The following is a 19,433-nucleotide window of genomic DNA, read 5'->3' as shown; positions in this document are numbered from 1 at the left end:
AAGTAGTCAGTTACTTTTGAATGTTTATCAAGTATCTTAGTACTGGCAATCAACAGTCCAAGTCAAAGGAGTGAAATTTCTTACTAATGTCAAAGAGCTTATGATATAATATGGAAAAGAAGACAGTATGTGATGCTAAGACAGAAAAGTAATAAGTAGGATGGGCCAGCCTTTTGTGCTTAGAGCAAGACTGTCGCTTCTCATGCCTTAAGGCAATCTGCAGAGTGAGTACAGAGGAAGCCCCTGGACACTGCTTCTGGCAAGATGTTCCTCCACTCCTTTCAACAGTCATTGTTCCCCATCGCTGTCCTATGAGCACTAGGCCTGATCTGCTAGTCTTCACAAGCTCAAATCATGAGCTTCCTCACCCTAACCCTGTCAGGCTTCTCTGTAAAATCCATGTTCTGACCACATGGATTCTACTTGTTTCTAACTGCCCAGATCTCTCCCCTCTGTCCATGGGAACTGAGTCATTGGTTAGCAACATCCTTTATATACATGCTTTTTCTGAACAATCCCTTCATGTTTTTATTCTAATTAAAAAACTGGCTCTTCTGAAGAACCTTGCTTCTTCTGCAGTCCTCTTAAGGGGTGATTTTCTCTCCCTCATCTACCACTGGTCTTAGAGGCAGGGAGAACATGCTCTTTGGCTCTCCTTTCTGCTTTCATATAACTTTTCCTCATCTTTAAAACTTTCAGCCTTGACTTTCTTGTCAGATTAGATCACTATCTCACCTCAGCCCTCACTCCTAGACCATATTATTGATGGCAAACCCCTCCGTAACCTGTTTCAAGTATCCCATGTTCCAATGACAGCCCACTTCCCAGCTTGCTCCCTCTGGTGCTGGAACTACGAATCCATCTCTCTCAGTACCTTCACCCCACTCACTGGCCATCATGGTGCAGCCCTTCCTGCTCCTTCGCTAGACTTACTGCCTACTAACTAGTCTTTGCCTTGGCCGTTCTGCTCCAACCACATGAGCTTTCTTGCCCTTACGTGAATGTGCCTGGTACTCCTGGCTTGGTGTTTGCAATTGTTACCCTTCCTGAAGAGCTCTCCCTCGTCACTGGTGAGCTTGTTCCTTACCTCCTTCAGGTCTTCATTCCAGCATCACCCAGAGAGGCCTTTGCTCATCACCCTGTTTAAATTTGTGCCTCTTTCCCCTACCTTTTACTCCTCTCCTTTGTTTAGGTTTTACTTCTTTTGTGTCTTGTCTTCTTCTCCCATTAGTATGTAAGTTCCAAGAAATCAGATTTTTGTTTATTTTGTTTACTGCTGCATCCCAGAGCCTAGAAGAATTTGGCATTTAGTAGGCACTCCCTAATAGATGCTGGCAGAATGAATGAATAAGGTGTTGAGGATAGAAGTTAGTTTATATGAGAAAATACTGAAGTGTAGGGTGGGACAGTTGCAGTGTGTGGAATCCTCAGAACAATGGGGAGGTCAGGAGGGCTTCATGGGTGGCTTGGCATTTCATCTGGGATTTGAAGGCTATATAAAGTTTTCTAATGTAGAGAAAGCAAAAGATCCTCCAGGCAGAAATCATCATTGTCCACGGCTTAAGGTCAGAAAGTAAGGTGGCTTGGGGACATTGATGGTACAAGGAGATGAATATGTATTTGTAATAACCCTTTTATTTCATAACAGTCTCTCTACTCACTTTTACAAATGGGTATCAAAATTTAAACTGTATTACTCTTTCACATTCTTATTATTAGTGAAATCCGTGGTTAGTCCTTTTCTGGTGGACAAGCTGAATGTGAAACTTTCCTCTCAGATTTAGAATATAAATATGATCCTAATGTGGCAGACTTTATCATCATTTTGCTACATGAAATCTTGGGGAAATGTACTTATTTTTTTGTTGGGCTGCTTTTATCAAGTTAGTCCATGATCTTAATGTTTGAAAAACAATATGTTGTCTTTGTCCTTGGGTTCTGTCACACTCTGGTGTGATCTTAGCCACAGGATTTTGTTTTGTGTTTTGTATAATGGGGTCTAGGAGTAGGAATCTCTAAATTCCCTTTCAAGTCTAAAATTCTGGTATAAACAACAAAGCCTGATTTATTCAAAGCCGATATAAGAAAGTGCATCACGAGCCTGCCTAATAACCCTTCTTTTGTGTTTTGTATAATGTGGGCTTGGAGTAGGAATCTCCAAATTCCCTTTCAAATCAAAAATTCTGGTATAAACAACAGAGCTTGATTTACTTAAAGCCAGATATGAGAAACTGCATCATGAGTCTGCTTAATAACTCTTAGCATGCACTGTTTGCTGGATTCTGTATTACTTAGGATTTCCTGCAGGAAGGGACCTTATAAATTTGTAGCAGCACCATTGTGTGTAGCAGGCAGAGATGACTGAAGACACGAAGGGATGGTAAGTGGGGCTGTGACCTTTCAGGTATGCTTCCTGATCCTCACCGGAGGGAGGTACTGTCTAGAAATGTCAGGTCGTATTGCTTAATGATGCACATTTACTTGACCTTTGCACTGTACTTCCAGTCACAAAAGTTATAGTAGGAAAAATATAGACAGTCATAAAAACTCAAGAGAAAAACATTAAATTTTGCTACAGTGTATGGGTAAAGTACTTAAAACATAAATTTCAAGTATCTTTAGTCTGATTAGATAATAATCCCAGAACAGCATAATGATTAATATCTTCCAAAGATTTAAAAAATTCCTCATAGGAAGGTAAGAGAATTACTGTAAATACAGGATAGAATAGGCCCAAATTACGTAAACAGACTCTTCTCTTGGTGTTTTATGTAGCAGTTTTTCATCTAACATAACTGAAATGAAACAGAGTCTGTTATATATTATTTTAGGTTTTTTAATACCAATGTTAAGCCGTAGATGGTTCCTAGAGTGTGGAGAGGGGTTCAAGTTACTCCTTCCTGTGGATGTACTTTGAGCTTTTGGCTTTTTCTAAAACAACATTTGGTATAGTTACACACTTTAAAAGTAATTTTAAGTTCAAAGTTCTCTCTTTTAGATAAAGGTTTTATTTTTGACATGGTCTGTGTCTAGAGTTGCCAGATTTAGCAACAAATATGTGGAACATCTAGTTGAATTTGAATTTTAGATAAATAATACATTTTTTTAATGTAGTCATGTCCTATATATGGCATGGGACATAACCTCTACAAAAAAAATTATTCATTAACTGGGTATCCTGTATTTTATCTGTCAGTCCTGTCTGGGTGGTAGATTGCAAAAATGGCTGCAAGCTTTTCCCTCTGTGTATCCACTCTTCTTGCAATGTGACTTTGTAGTCCTCCAAGAGGTAGATTTCATTTCTCCACCCTTTGCATTTAGGTTGGTCTTGTGACTTGGCTATTCAAATGGTGGGACAAGTAGTGATGTGCCAGTTCCAAGCCTAGACCTTTCTCACTCTGCTTTCCCTCTCTTGGACCTTGTGTAGCCTCCAAGCCCAGACTAGCTGTTTTGGAAGATGGGAGACCACATGGATTAGAGACAAGCTGTCCCATCTGAGACTTCTTGATCAGCAGCCCCCCAGCCAATCTGGCAGCTGACCAAAGAGCACGAATTAGCTCAGCTAAGACCAGAGGAGCCGTCCGCTGAACCCAGCCCAAACCGGCAACCTACGGAATCTTGATTGTCATTTTAAGTCACTACATTTTAGTTGGCAAAAGCAAGTTGATATAGTCTAACAGTGTAAATCAGAGCTGGGCATTTATTTTCTTACAGTTCTGAAGGCTGGAAATCCAAGGTCTAGATGCCTGAAGCGTTGGTTTCTCCTGAGGCCTCCCTCTTTGGCTTTCAGACATCTGTCTTCTCTCTGTGTCCTCATGTGGCCTTTTCTCTTCCTCTTCTTTTAAGGACGAGGTCACCACTCCTGTTGGATTAAGACCCCCTGCCCCTACCTTAGGACCACATTTAATCTTAATCACCTCCTTGAAGGTGCTAGCTCTAAGTATATTCACATTGGGGTGACGGCTTCAACCTGTGAATTTGAGGAGGCACCGTTCAGTCCATAGCAGTAAGCATGCTTAGTAGTCTCTGTAGTGGTCATGTGGAGACCTGCCCACGTGTGGAAGAAAAGCCTCGTTGGTCGGTCAGGCCCAGTTAGCAGATGGAGTAGTGGCTGGGCCTATGGTGGCTGCCTTTGTGGCTCATGGAAAACAGGCTAAAGGAAAGATCCTCATGCTGATGGGGTCCTCACTTCTCCACTAGCTTGTTACTAGACACAACACTGAAACCCAAGGACAGAATTGAGTTAATAATACTTTTCATTTTATGGCACACTGTTCTCCTTAGTTGATGCTCCTAATTATTTTTTTCTCACATCTTGTATTCATATTACCACTTTCATTTCCCCTCCCTCCACAGTCACTGTCTTTAATGCATTTAACATACTTCCTTAGACATGTATATACTTTTGAAAGACATACAGTGTTTTGTATATTGGGAACCTGTAAACACTGCTTTTGTTAATCAACAAAAGTACACGGTGGTAAGAATCTTTGTTCTCTGAAATCATAGATTGTCAGAAACTTTGCTGTTTGAAAACTTATCAGTACGACTGAAACATTCCACTTTTGCCCAGAGGATGAGTCATTTTGACCCAGAGAAGCAGCCAGGTATACAGCTTCAGATATGGGGTTTCTGGACAGTCTATGTTTATCTTAACTGAGTAGTTTCCGAGGAAACAGAGCCCTGAGTCTCCTTGTTGGCCTGGGCCAGATGTTAACTCATTTACATACAGTCTTGCTTTAATTTGAGCCCCTCAAACATCACTTCATTTAAATTCTACCTTTCCCCAATATCCTATAATAACCTGGTCCTTTCCTGTTTGGTGGGACACCCATGTTCCTTCTGGTGAATGGTCTTCCTTGTTAGAAGAAAGTTAATAAACTTGGTTTTGTTGGGCTACAGGTTTGCCCCTGACAGAATTTATCAGATAGGCTTTATTAAAAATATACTGGATAGAATTTCATCTTAAAAACAGGTCCACACTCCTACACAGCATATTTTTTTCTTTTTTCTTCTTGACATATTTTTTCATTGAAGTATACTTGCTATACAATATTATATTGGTTTCAAGTATACAACATAGTGATTCAACAGTTACCTACATTATTAAATGCTCACCCCAACTAGTATAGTTACTGTCATCATAGAAAGATGTTACAACTATTTACTATGTTCTCTATGCTGTACTTACATCCCTGTGACTAATTTATATTATGATTGAGATTTTGCCACACACCATATTTTTAATACATTATCCTAGTGTAGACACTAGAATTCAGTTCTTTTGTACTACAAGCCATGCATTTTCTCTTGTATTTTCTCTTATGGACCTGCTTGAGAACTTTCTGGGACGTGTATCTGAAGTAATACTACTGAATTCTAAGGGGTACTGCCTGAATTCTGCTAAGTCCTGCCAGAATAGTAGCTCCAATATACGTACTTGCCAGCATTTGGTATTTTCAACTTTTTCCTAACTGATGTGCAATGTATTCTATTTTTGTTCTGATTTCTATTTATTTGAGCACTACTGAAGTCAAGCATATTTTTTATGTTGATCACCTATTTTGCTTCCATGAATTGCCTATTAATATTCTCTTTCCTTTTAAAAACTGGGCTGTCTTTATATAAATAAAGCATAAGAACTAGTCTTTGCTTTGTTATAATTTACAACTAAGCAGAAATGACTTAGAGATAAGCATAAATTAGAGAACCATGGAGTGCTGTGGTACTTTCTGAAAGTGCAAAAGATAATCCTTTGTGATTAGAACCATCATGGGTTGATGTTTTCAGAGGCTGTTGGGAGAGATTTGGAAGCACAGGAGAGAGGTAAGTGATGGAGGAGAGAGAATGTTCTAGACATCATGGGCAAATGCCAGAGGAAGAAAGGCAGGTGGTTTTCCAGGAAAAGCAGGACCAACTTCACTGGAGGAATGGCTGGGGTAGTAATAATTAAATTTGGATAAATAGATCAGTAGGAAGGACTAGTAGGTCCCTGAGCAGAGAAGAAGTAAAATGGTCAAAAGTGGTTATTATGATTTGAATGTTGGCGTCCCCCACCACTACTCAGATTGATTTATTGAAATCCTAACCTCCAAAGATGACTGTATTAGGAGCTGGAGGCTGTGGCAAGTTCTTTGGGAGGTACACTGCGCTCACAAATGTGATGGTACCTTTGTAAAAAGTCTCCAGAGGGATCCCTTCCCCATTGCACTATATGAGGACATGGTCATGAGAAGGAGCCTGCTGTGAACCAAGAGGGCCCTTGCCTGACCATGCTGGGCTGTGATCTTGGACTTCCCAGCCTCTAGAAAGGTGAGAAGTAATGTCTTTTTTATAAGCTACCCAGTCTATGGTGTTATAGTGGCCTAAATGAACCAAGACAGTCGTATTTTAGAGAGATCTGATTTTTCCCAGGGCAAAAGGATTGAGAAGATAGACCAGTGATTAGAGTAGATGGTAGGTAAAAAGTGAATGTTTATTTGAATTGAACAGAAAATATGTACTGTGGGGTTAGCGCTGAAACTGAAAAAGAATGGATAATCAGATTTAAGAAAGAAAGGATTTGGTGACACTATATGAATAATAGAAGAGTTACTGATTATTCTTAGATTTTAGTCTGGAGAAGTTGGAAAAATGAAGATGATATCCTAAAATAATTTGGGAGGGGAAATAAGTGACCGGAAGAGCATAAATTACAGTAGTGTTATATTTTAATTTCATTACAGGATGTAAGGGGGGAACATAGTCACAAGTTCAGGATTTTTTTTGTTTCTTTCCTATTATCAGAATTTTCAGGCCCAATTTCCACTTTCTCTTTCTGGCTTTTTAATCACTTTCTGTACACAAACTTCCATTATCAAGTAGTCATCCACCATTTAACAATTTCTCTCCATTGTTTTAAGTCATGAAAAATAACAACCATTCTTTTGTAAAACTTGTAATGTTTTTATGATACCAGAACACTGTATTCAAAAACTGACTGTACCAAATAATACATTTTGTTACAGTGATTGATTTATACATGGTTTGCTGAATGAATTTATGTTGTAGGTTTTTAGCTAATATAATTTGCTAAAACCCTCTCAGCAAAGTGCTGCTGCAATGACCATCTTCTGAGACTTGGAAATAACCTCATTATACAGAAGTTAATGTTATACACTAATGGCATTTATAGAATGGAATTCTCTATGTTTTCTTCTGATATCAGCCTGGCTTTTTTAGCCTCCTCACAGCATGAAACTTGGGTAATTATGCTAATGCTAGCTGATTGAGAGGACGATTTCCTAAAGTGCACTTAATTAACTTGGAGATTTTATAAACAGCTGAACATGTAGGTTCCACAAGTTGTAGGGATACGTCAGTCTGACGTGTACAGTCAGTCTTCCTAACCTCATCACTTTTTACTAAAACTGAAAACAATAAGCTCAGATCTGGCACCTCTTGAAGCAAATGCTTGAGGAAGATTGATAAATATCACGTTAGCCTATGTGAAGATGGGAACCATCTGAATCCTGTAGAGTCTGTTGAGCCAGGTGAGGTAGGTAGTTTGTTGAAGCTAGTATAACGAATATGAAGACTTGTTTCTTTAGCAAAGGGGACAATTTTATCAACACATTGCTGCAGTGTGGGTTTGTTAATACTGTGGACCAACACTGCTTTTCAGGGCACTCTTCCCCAAGTCAGATTTCATGTCCTTTGGCTCCGTTATCTCTGTTTCCCTTCAGTCACAGTTGCTGGGTTGGTTTGATATTTGAATGAGTCATTGCCCTCGTTTGAATGAAAATCACCTGACTTTTGACATTTTATTAAAATCTCATGCTCCACAGGTAAGAGGTGGTATTGATATACACAGAATATTTAACAAAGACTAACAGTGCCATACAAGACTTTCACACACACACAACACAGTTTTAAGAGAAAAGGCCAGTGAATCCCTTCAGAGCTAGGAACAAGCTAATCAAAATGGAGGGAAGAAACATCAAGGAAGAACAGAAGAAAAAAAGATCTACGTACAATTAGGAGAAATACCAATCACACAAAGCTAATGACAATGGAGAATAGAGATGGTTTTTAATAATCTTATTTCTACTGCAGAAGATCACACTCAGGTGAGTCCAAGAAACTAAGCTAGGGATTTGCCTAGTTTCTCAAGGGTCCCACCAAGGTCTTTCCCCTCGTTAAGCTGCAATCCTGGGTACATTCTCTTTGGGAACTAGCCACATTACATCTGAAGATAAACATTTATTGCTTAGCCTTTTCTTTGACTTCAATCGTCAGAACCTCGTCCCCGGCCTGTGCAGAAGGAGCCATGCCGATGATGAGTGCGTGGCAGCCAGTTCCTGTGGGTGAAGTTGCCCTCATTGACTGGGGCACTGCCTCTGCTAGAACAGCACCTGCTCTACTGCTCAGTGGTTTCTCTGCTGGCTCTCTAGCTTTATCTTCATATTCTTTTCCTTTACCCTCTCCTTCTTTGGAGTTTCCACTTTTTTTCTGGAAGCAACAATGAGAGAATTGGTATTGAAATCACAATCAAGGACATTGGAGCTTTTTGATTAGTAAACAATGGCTAAGGTCACCACCAAAACAAAGACTCTGAATTAAGGTAATACGGGAATCATGTCTGCCTTGCATTTGACTGTCATTTGACTAGTTTTCTGATATGCTGGAGAAGGGCTGAGCTGTCACATTTAACTTAATGGTGTTAGTCTAGATTACATTTTTGTCCTTGCCAAGGAATTCTCTTCCTGTGGGTCCTTATGCACTCTGAACTCTTAGACTTAGTGTTCAGGACTCTGCTTTTGCTTTTTAAATATTTGCTTATTTATTTTATGAAGATGAAATTTTAAGTATTTATATTTTAATGAAAAAGTTTAACCAAATAGCATAAAAATACTATAGAAAGTATGGTTTTCCTCTTGCAAAAGCTCATGGCAGAACCTGAGGGAGAAATTCATCTTTTTCCCAATAGTCTTCTCCAGTCATCTCATGAGTGCTTGAGCTAGGGTGTTAGAACCTATCGTGTTTATTAGTATCATCTGTAGAAGTTTCATAGTAAAAAATATGCTTTTTACTGGTGATGCTTGGGATCAGTTTGAGAGAGGCTTGTATGATGTATGAATGTGGACATACAAAGTTGAGAACCTTACTTAACACATTGACTTACATATTTCTTTATTCCCATAAGTATACAAGTTACTTTTATGCTGAGTAATGAGGCATTTGGTTTCCACTGTATCCCTGATTTTCACCATGGTGTTGTGTGTATGGGAAGGAAAGAGGCAAGTTTTATTAGTCTCTTGAGTGTGACTGACTTTAAGTTTGTCCATGAATTTTCTGAAAGATCCATAGCTACCCATTTCTTACTGTGTTAGAGATAACATGATGATGGGATTCAGCAAACCTGAATCCCTGCTGTATTTCAGTATCTGTCCTCAGTGGTTTATTATGAAAATTAAAGAAATATGAAAAAAAGTCTTTGGGTTGTTGATTGACATTTCTAGGAATTGGGAGGCAGCTCAGTGTATGGCTTGTAAGTCTGAATACTTAAGTAATAGCTTTTGCTCAGTCACTGACTGGGATCTTACACAAATTGATTTGGATCTCAGTTTCTTTAGTTATAACATGAAGGGCTTGGATGAAATCTACAAGATGATTTCTGGCCTTAAACATTTGTGATATATAATTGAATATTCGTGAAAATGTTTATTGGCTTGTTAGTAAAATGTGTTATATATTTATAAGTGTATATGTATGTTTATACATTTACAGTTGATTCTCATTATTCATGGTAGTTTTGCTCTATAAAGCTGCCATAACACTGAATTAGCAAATTCTGAATAATTGCTCCTAGGTGTAATGCATGATTAGGTTCCTTTGAACCTCTGGCTGCAGCATTTTTGTCAATTGATCAATACATAACCACGTTTTATATATCTGTTTAGAAACTTACTTGATATAAACTGTTGAATCGTTACATTGAACTCATGGCCAACAGTGCTATAACGTTTGAATCAAGCTTATATTAACATAAACATAAGTATTTTCTCTATAAGAGAGATCAGCATTTTTATGCTTAGGAACACTAGACAGCCCTTCAGCACTATACTTGGGGACCATTTTTAACAGCAAACAAAACAAAACAAAACAAAACAAATGTGAAAAACATAGCACTTAAATAGACCATGAAAAGGTCACTTGTTTACAGGATGAGAACTGAAAAAAGGTAGTGTTTCCTTGTTCAACTCCAGCTGGGAACATATGCATTGGGAAATTTAATTTTTTCACTGCTCTGCGCATGCATATGTCTGTGAATGACCACAAAACCACTGAGTATTGATTTTGGGGTTACAAATAAATTTTAGTGAGTAGGAAGATTCACAAGTATAGGATACACAAATAATGAGCATCAATTGTATTTATATATACATATATATTAAAGCCAATCTATGCTAAACCTGTGAGGATTAAATTTGATGATATATGGGGATACAGTTTAAATAATAAAAAATGCTATACGTAATCACATTATGTGAATTCAAGTTATTCCAGTGTCTGAGATGGAATTCATATAGGAACCTGTCTGGGATCTCTCTGTCACAGCCCTCTGCTCAGTCCCTCCTATTACCTGAACGGTTTGTTCTCTCCTCCGTTTGAGTTGTCTTACAAGACCTGCTTTTCCTGTGCCTCTCAGGAGAGCTTTAAACATTTTGGGTGTCTTTTGTTTGGGTGGGAAGAGAAAGGCGAGGCCTTTTCTTGGAGGGGTTGCCTCTGTGCCCAGAGCCCTCCTCTTTAGAAGCACTCTGTGGACAGAAAAGAAAAGTTATTTTAGATAGCACTGAGAAAGTTCTGGAAAAACCTATCAGAAATACTGTAATTTCTTCTAAGCTGTGAAGTTTTCAGTGGATAACTGCATAAACAGTTGTTCGTTAAGTGTATCTCACGGAGAAAGTTGACCATGGCCATCAAAATCCAGTTCTCTAAGATTTTACAAAGTAAAACCAACTTCTCTCTAATGGGGCTTTAAAGGTTGTACCTGGCTTTCTTCATAAGGAGCTTTTCAGAATCTGGATAATGCACTAGAATTTCTTGGAGAGTCTTTTTGTCCAGAGTTAAAAGATTGGCAAACCCACGGGCCACCACATTGGCAGTTCGACGGTTTCCTCCTCTTGCTGCCAGTAGGCTGTAAGACACAACAGGGAATCCTTGCTACCAGTTTAACTCTTTCTTCCACCAAAATATTTTTAAAAATTAGATGCCAAGTATTATAATCATTTATACTGTTTCAGAGGTCATTCCCTGGAGGTGAGAGTTCAGGTGGTTGTGTGGTGAGAGTTTGGATGTGGTGGCAGTAGAAGTGAGAACAGTTTTCAACATGTTTTGTCTCTTAACTTACACCTCGAATCGGGGACTTGCAGCCACCAGTGCTCTGTGAGATTCTTCATCCCACTTTCCAGAGGTGTAGAATCTTTTTGGATTGAGTTTCCTCCATCTGCTTTTCCAGATCCACTTTTCATCCTTCCCATCCTCTTTGCTCTGCAGGGGGCTGACCTCTGTGGCTTGTCCCCTGACTTTCATTTGAGCTCAGTCAGTGGGAAATACCAGTAGGAAGTCAGAAAGCAGGAAGAAAGTGGGATTGGAGCATTTATTGCCCCATTCTTTCCCTGCTTTAGGTTAGCAGTGGCTATAGTTCTCTGCCAAAATCCATAGCTTCTGACTTGTGGCCATCTCCTGGAGATAATCCCAAAGCTCTTTCTCTATTCAAGTAATATACCTGCTCCTTGTCCCCTTTCAGCCTAGCTGTGGAAATAGCTCCCTTGCTGTTGGTGGCTTCTGGGTGCATCTCCATCCCTTGTTGGGTACTCTTGAGATTTCCTTCTGTTGACTGCTGTCAGTAATCCCTTTATGAAAGTCATCTTAGTTACCATGTTTGGGTGTGCCATCTGTTTTCTGCCTGGCCTCTGATTGATACAGCTCTGACATCAAATCTTAATGCCACGGTCATATCTGGTGAAAACAATCTCTTTCCCTACTTTACTCCCAAATCATCTTATCCCTCAGCATCATGAACACATCTGTGGTATAGTCGCTCACATGCCCTTGGTACTTGAGCCAGTCCGAATGCAACAATGGCTTTTGATAGGCCAAGAATGGCATAAAACACCTCTAGAAGAACAAGGATAAAAATTATAGCAGACTTTTCATCAAAAACCATGCAAGTAAGAGGAGAGTGGACTGAGTGCGGAAAGAAACAAAGTCACTGACCTAGAATTCTTTGTACAGTGAAATTATCCTTCAAAAATGAGGGAGAGACAAAGAATTTCTCAGAAAAACAAAAACTAAGGGACTTCAAAATTAGATTTGCTCTAAAAGAAATGCTGGAAAGTTCTTCTGGAAGAAGGAAAATGATACAGGTTAGAAATTAGATCTACAAAAAGAATGGAAGAACAGAAGGAATAAGTAGAGGTAAATTAAAGGTAAAAATCTTTCATTTTTCTTATTCTTAATTGATCTAAAAGGTAACTAAAAAATAAAGTAACAATGAATGGCATTGGGTGATAATAGCATGTGGTTAAGTGAAATGCATGACATCAATGTTTTAAGAGCTGTTAAAGAATTGGGAGTATTCTGTGTTGTTTGCTGTACAGCATTTGAAATGGTTTAGCGTCAGGGAAAGCAGAATTAGATTAGTTTAAAATATATATTGTAAACTCTAGAGCAACCACTAACTTTTTTAAAAAAGAAGTATTAATATACTAAGAAAGGAGAGAAAATAGAGTCGCATTAAGTGCTCAATTAAAAATCAGAAAAGGCAGAAAATGTTAGGGAATAAAACCTAACATAAGGCCGCCTTCAGGCACCAAATGGCATCTTACCTGTATTTCACATTAAACCTGTGTCCAGGACTATCCAGGACACTTAAGAATGGACTTACTCCTCCAAGACAAAAGGTATATACTTGAAATCCATAAATGCTGGCCATGTTTCTTGCTCCATGGCAAAAACACCTTTCAGTCCTTTCCTGAGATTCTCCCCAAGACAAGTTCTACCTTTACCTTTTTTGCATTAAGGAAGATAAGTGAATTTTACACTAGCTGTCTGTCTGTCTGTCTGTCTATCTATTTAATCTATCTATATCTATCATCTATCATTAAAATAATCTCTTTGGTCACTACTTCCTTTTTATCTTCCTATTTCTCTATGAAATGGATGTTGATATTTGAAGGACAATGATGGGATATGAGCCCATTTCATTCACACTCCTGTCACCTTAAACTAAAGGTAATCCAGTAGTTAGGCAGTGCTAGATGGCATTGGGGAGCTAATTTGGCCATGAGAATGTCTCTGTGTGTGTCAGACTGTGAGAGCAGAATGGAAATAACATATTTAAATGTCAGGTTATTTTGAGATTTCTCAAGCTTTGATTAAACTTGCCTACAGGTTACATGTTTGGAGTGCTTGATGAGTTTTTGAACGGAAGAAATTGTCTGCCAGATGGATTTTGCCCAGACTCTCTCAGCAGTGTTTAAAATAGCATCTTTTTTTTTTTCTCGTGTCCACAAAATGCTTCTCCAGCATTCCACCAATGAAAAGTTTCACTCGTTAAATAGCTTAGTAAGAAGATCCCTAAATATTCCCAACCCCATATAGAGTTACTGAAAGAGCAGGTGCTGGAGGACAAATAGTTGAGGTTAACTGTAAGTGTCCCAGGTCAAAAGATCGTGAACAGAGCAATGGTCCAGGAAACAAAGGAATGGGTTCCAATTCTAGACCCACCTTTGTTTGCTGTGATCTTAGGCAATAATTTAGGGGCCTTTTTGATTTTCACTCCAGTCATGTATTTATTAAGCACCTACCATATATATTCAGCACAGTGAAGTGAAATAGGGCAAAAGAAGATTTATTACAGTATGGTTTTGTGGAAAGAATACAGACTTGGGAACCAGATAATACTACTATTTTATTAAGTGTATTTCTGAGCAGCTTACTTAATATCTCTTTTAGAAATGAGGGCCATCTTTTAGTACCTATTAATATATCTGATAAGGTACCTATTAGTAAAGTACCAATTATAGGTATCTGATCATCTTTGTGAGGAAATGGGTGTTTACAAACTACTAATTTTCAGTTATGAAAAAGCAGCTATTAGGTAAAATTAAAACTGAGAAGTTTTAAACACTAATTTGTATGTAACTGAACAAATAATAATAAGTAAAATAACTTTGTATTACTCTGTACTTCAGAGAAACAGGACAAACAGGACATATACAAATATATATAAAAAAGAAGATTTGTTATGGGAATTGGCTTATGCGGTTGAGGCAGCTGAAAAATCCCCCCATGTGCCATGTGTAAGATGGAGAACTAGGAAAGCTGGGGTATAATTCAGTCTGAGTCCAGAGGCCTGAGAAGGGGCAGAGGGGAGCCTGCAGTGTAAATCCAAGTTTGGGTCCAAAAGCCCAAGAACCAGGGGCCCTGATGTCTGGAGGCAGGAGAAGGTGGGTATGTTAGCTCAATCAAGGGGAGTAATTCACTCTTCCTTCACCTTTCTGTGCTATTCAGGCTCTCAGGGGATTAGATGATCCCATCTGCATTGGTGAGGGGATCTTCTTTACTCAGTCTGCGATTCCAGTGCTCATGTCTTTCCAAATCACCCTCACAGACACACCCAAAAATAATGTTTTATCAGGTGTCTGTCATTTCTTAGCGCAGTCAAGTTGACCTGTAAAATACCTCATAGTACTAGTGTGCCAAAGGTGGGTAAGAGAATGAAATCAGTGCTGTGAATCTCAGAGAGAAGGTATATTCAGTGTGAGAGGATCTAATATGTGCAAAGCTCTATGAATGTCAGGAATAAATAGCAACATGAAGATTATATATGTGTGGTTGTGTATATATATATATATATACACAACCACACATACGTACATATATATCCATACATTTTGCATACATGTGTTTACATATACATAGATGTGCGTGTGTGTGTGTGTGTGTGTGTGTGTGTATACAACTAGAATATTCAGATAGTACCTATTCAGTCATTCATTCCCAGAGCTGCCACATATGGTATCATAAGTTGTGCATTACACACACAACTATAATGTGACTGGGGCTCCCAGGACTTGGGCAGTGCACAACCTGTACAGCCCTTCTCAGCAGGGCTATATGTCCACAAAGCACTCACATGCATAAGTAGAATACAAAAGAGCATAACTTGAATGGAAGAGCAAAATGAAGTAAGAATAGAGATATAAAATGGAATTCATACAAAAATGCAAGCTTTTCTGTAAGAGAGTTTCAAGTTTGGCTTTAAGTCTCATATCATAAAAAGGAATGAATTTTAGCTTTAGGACAGACAGAAATATATCCTGATGGGGCTTAGTAGAGACGCCACTATGTAAATTGGTGGACAACATCTTCATATTCTTATGCTAGATGCAAAAATGTTTGCTAGGACTGTTTGTGATGTGGTCCTCAATCAATGCTGTGCCACTTCTAAGTCCAGTAGGAGTAATTCTGTGGGTCGGAGGATTATAGTACAGTACATTCCAGATACTCAGCTCTCTGTTGTTCAATGGTACCTAGATATCTAGAGAACAAAAATCCTTTTAAACATTGTCTTTCTCAGCTGCACTTTATTTTTTACTTTTTTATTAAGGTTTCATTGATATACAATTCCTATAAAGGTTTCACAAGAAAAACAATGTGGTTGCTACATTCACCCATATTATCGAGTCCCCCCATACCCGACTGCAGTCACTGTCCATCAGTGTAGTAAGATGCCACAGAGTCCCTACTTGTCTTCTCTGTTCTCAGCTGCACTTTTGATATATATTTTTTTTTCTATGAGTTTGAGATTGTACAGACCATTATGCCTTGAAGGCCAATCATGCAGGAGAATATAAGGAATTCACTGTATAAATTGAAGGGAAAGGGAAAAAAATTAATTAGAGATGAATTAAGAGTGTGTAGAAATAGCATACTCCATAATGAACTAGATACTGTGCCAAATTCTGGGTTTATGAAGATGACTCATAATTTTCCCTCAAGGTGCTTGTAATCTAGGAGTGGGTAAGTGTTGGTAAGGGTTGTCAGACTAGCAATAATTAATAATATTAGTAATAGTAGTAGCTAATATTTTCAAGTGCTTACTGTGAGCCAAATACCTAATTTCTCTTTATGTATTATTACATACATGCTTTTCAGTCTATAAAACAGTTATGTGCTATTGTCACTCCATCTTGATTGATGAAGAAATGAAATCTTAGTTGAGTAACTTGCCAGAGTCACACAGTTCATAAATGATGGAGTCATAATGCAAGCCTAGATGGACTTCTTAAACAGATAAACAGTTCAGAATGATTAATGCTTTGATAACTGTAAAAAATGAGAATGTTTCCTAAAATAAGTTTCTGGTCTACAAGCATTTTTTTCATGTCGAATTATTTCCTAGAATAGAAATAAAACTAACTGAATACGATCAGTGGAAAGAGTGTTACATCCAATGCTGAGAGATACAAGCTTCAAATACCTGGTTCTTGTTAAGCAAATTTCCACTTGGATTATACATGGAGGGCAGGAGGTTAGATCACCTGTGTAGACTTTTTCTGAGGTATTCTTTTGACCTCCTCAGTGTTGTTGGAAAACACTTTGTTGCTTTAAAAATTTTACCACTTCGCCAAAAATAAATTCTAACAGAACTTTTCTGGATGAACAAATATCAGAGGATGTTCTAGTGTCACTTCTGCCCAGGCTGCTTGCTCTTTGCAGATACTTTGATATTCATAAAACTACTGCAAGGCAAACATATGTTAACCAAGAATTTTTTTTTCTTTTGTAAAATAGTCTGAGAAAAATATGTAAGCATGGGTTTTTACTAGGGTAAGAGAGTTTAGATCTTTTAGATACAAAACCTATAGTTCCCTTTTCCTCTGGCAGCACTTGCTTTCAGAGTTGAATTGGCCTTAGAGGAAATGGATGAACAATGAGAAATCTAGGTGAAAATTCTAAGGAAAAAGAGAAGAAAAAAAGAATAATATGTACATTTTTTTCCATGCCATGTTTATTTATATCCCTTCAAGTGCTTGGGAGAATACTTTGCTGTGATACTCTGAGGAGAAAATACTGTTTCAAACACAACTAGTATACTAGCTTACCTAGATATTTCTTTGGAGTCAAATAGCTAACAATATCTTATATTAGTGACCACATCAATCTAATGAGGTAGGTTCTTACTTATTCTTATTGACATGAAAACTGCCATGCAGAAACAGTGAAGCGACTTACTCAAGAGCAAATACTTAGTTTTGTTGTGGAAATTCAAATCCGAGACCAGAGCTGACTTCAAGGCAAGGGGTCTTTTCTTTCCATCCTAACTGTAGTGCTGCTGCTGAAGCCATTATTACAGTTTTAAAGATACTGATGTACGCATGGGCATTAGAAAAAGTAAGAGAGGAAGCCAATCAGGCTGGTGTGATAAGCTATGCCAAGATTTGACTATCAGAATCTTTACTCCTCTGATGTTCCAAATGATGGTAAAGAATCTTGATTTTCATAGAATTAGAGGTACTGCTGGCTAAAGTTACATTAGGAGTCCTAGGAATATTTGAAGACATGTTTAAACAATGGTACTGAAAATACAGTTTTTTATAGAAACATTGTGAAACTTAGATGAGGTTTGCTTTTTGCTCTAAGCAAAAAAAGAGACCGTATACAAAAGGATGCAGTGAAAATACAAGTATATATTTTTAACACAGGTAGTGTTGACAGGTTTGAGATAGGAAAAATTGGAAATAAAGAGTTTTCTCTCTCAATATTAATCAAGTCCTCTTATCCTTTCTTATATGTCTAATGTATTTACTATTTCTCTCTTTTAGGAAATGGGTGGGTCGGGGAGTAAGAAATAATAGAGTTCTCTGATGAAGAATAAGAACATGGGCACACAACTCAACACCCAAAAAGCAAATAACCCTATTAAAAAATGGGCAGAAGATATAAACAGACAATTCTCCAAAGAAGAAATTCAGATGGCCAACAGGCATGTGAAAAGACTCTCCACATCACTAATTATCAGGGAAATGTAAATCAAAACCACAATAAGATACCACCTCAAACCAGTTAGGATGGCCAACAACCAAAAGACAAGCAACAACAAATGCTGGTGAGGCTGTGGACAAAGGGGAACCCTCCTACACTGCTGGTGGGCATGTAAATTAGTTCAATCATTGTGGAAAGCAATATGGAGGTTCCTCATAAAAGTCAAAATGGAAATACCATTTGACCCAGGAATTCCACTCCTAGGAATTTACCCTAAGAAGGCACGATCTCAGATTCAAAAAGACATATGCACCCCTATGTTTATCACAGCACTATTAACAATAGCCAAGATATGAAAGCAACTTAAGTGTCCATCAGTAGATGAATGGATAAAGAAGAGGTGGTAAATATACACAATGGAATACTATTTAGCCATAAGAAAGAAACAAATCCTACCATTTTGCAACAACATGGATGGAGTTGGAGGATATTATGCTCAGTGAAATAAGCCAGAGAGAGAAAGACAAGTGCCAAATGATTTCCCTCATTTGTGGAGTATAACAACGAAGCAAAACTGAAGGAACAAAACAGCAGCAGACTCATTGACTCCAAGAAGGGGCTAGTGGTTACCAAAGGGGAGGGATGGGCGAGGGTAGGAGGGGAGAGAGGGAAAGGGATTGAGGGGTATTATGATTGGTGCACATGGTGTGGGGGGTGTCATGGGGAAGACAGTGTAGCACAAAGACAAGTAGTGACTGGCATTTTACTACACTGATGGACAGTGACTTCAGTGGGGTGTTGCGGGGGAACACGATAATATGGGTGATTGTAGTAATTGCAATGTTTTTCATGTGAAACCATAAGAGTGTATATCAATGATACCTTCATAAAAATAAATAAATAAAACTTAAAAAAGTAAATAAAAGAAAAGAAGAAGAAGGCAGCCGGAGATGTCCTCCACTTTCTCTTCCCTAAGCTCTCAACCAGAGAAAGAGAGAAACATAAACCATTATTTACAAAACTCTGTAATTGCAGTTTTTAATTTTCACATTCTACAAGTTACTTGAGATATTATAAAATTTCTATATATTTTGATTTGGATTTTTATTGTGTGTTTTACCTTTTAGTGGTTAATTTCTAATTGTATTGCAAAATGGTAAATTATGTCCTATAATATTTCTCTTTGGATTTTTTTTGAGAGTGTCTTTGAAGTCTAGAATATGATGAAATATTTTAAAGTTTTCTTTGTTGTTTATGACCTTCCCCTAGTATGAACTTTATTGCAATTTTAAATTCAGTAATCGTATATTTTCTTACCAGAAAAATTTCTGGTCTCACATTAGCTCCAATTCCCTATTTTTTGTTCTGTTTAATTATATGATTATTATTAAAGTTAC

At 38.0% G+C, this 19,433-nt stretch overlaps 1 protein-coding gene across 1 annotated transcript in view; it reads right to left on the bottom strand.

Annotated features, from left to right (window-relative positions):
• Positions 1-8,241: 8,241 nt before the first annotated feature.
• The window catches only part of CNGB3 (cyclic nucleotide gated channel subunit beta 3), a 175,905-nt gene continuing 164,713 nt past the window's right edge, over positions 8,242-19,433 (bottom strand). The window contains exons 16-18 of the mRNA XM_036925101.2: positions 11,033-11,179; positions 10,625-10,799; positions 8,242-8,490 (exon numbers count right to left, since the gene is read on the bottom strand). Of these exons, the coding sequence (XP_036780996.2) occupies positions 8,242-8,490; positions 10,625-10,799; positions 11,033-11,179 (571 nt within the window). The remainder of the gene's footprint in view (positions 8,491-10,624; positions 10,800-11,032; positions 11,180-19,433) is intronic.

This window comes from Manis pentadactyla, chromosome 3, assembly GCF_030020395.1.
Source record: "Manis pentadactyla isolate mManPen7 chromosome 3, mManPen7.hap1, whole genome shotgun sequence".
Taxonomy (NCBI): domain Eukaryota; kingdom Metazoa; phylum Chordata; class Mammalia; order Pholidota; family Manidae; genus Manis; species Manis pentadactyla.
The sequence above is the reverse complement of the archived record's forward strand: the minus strand, read 5'-3'. Positions and strand labels throughout refer to the sequence as shown.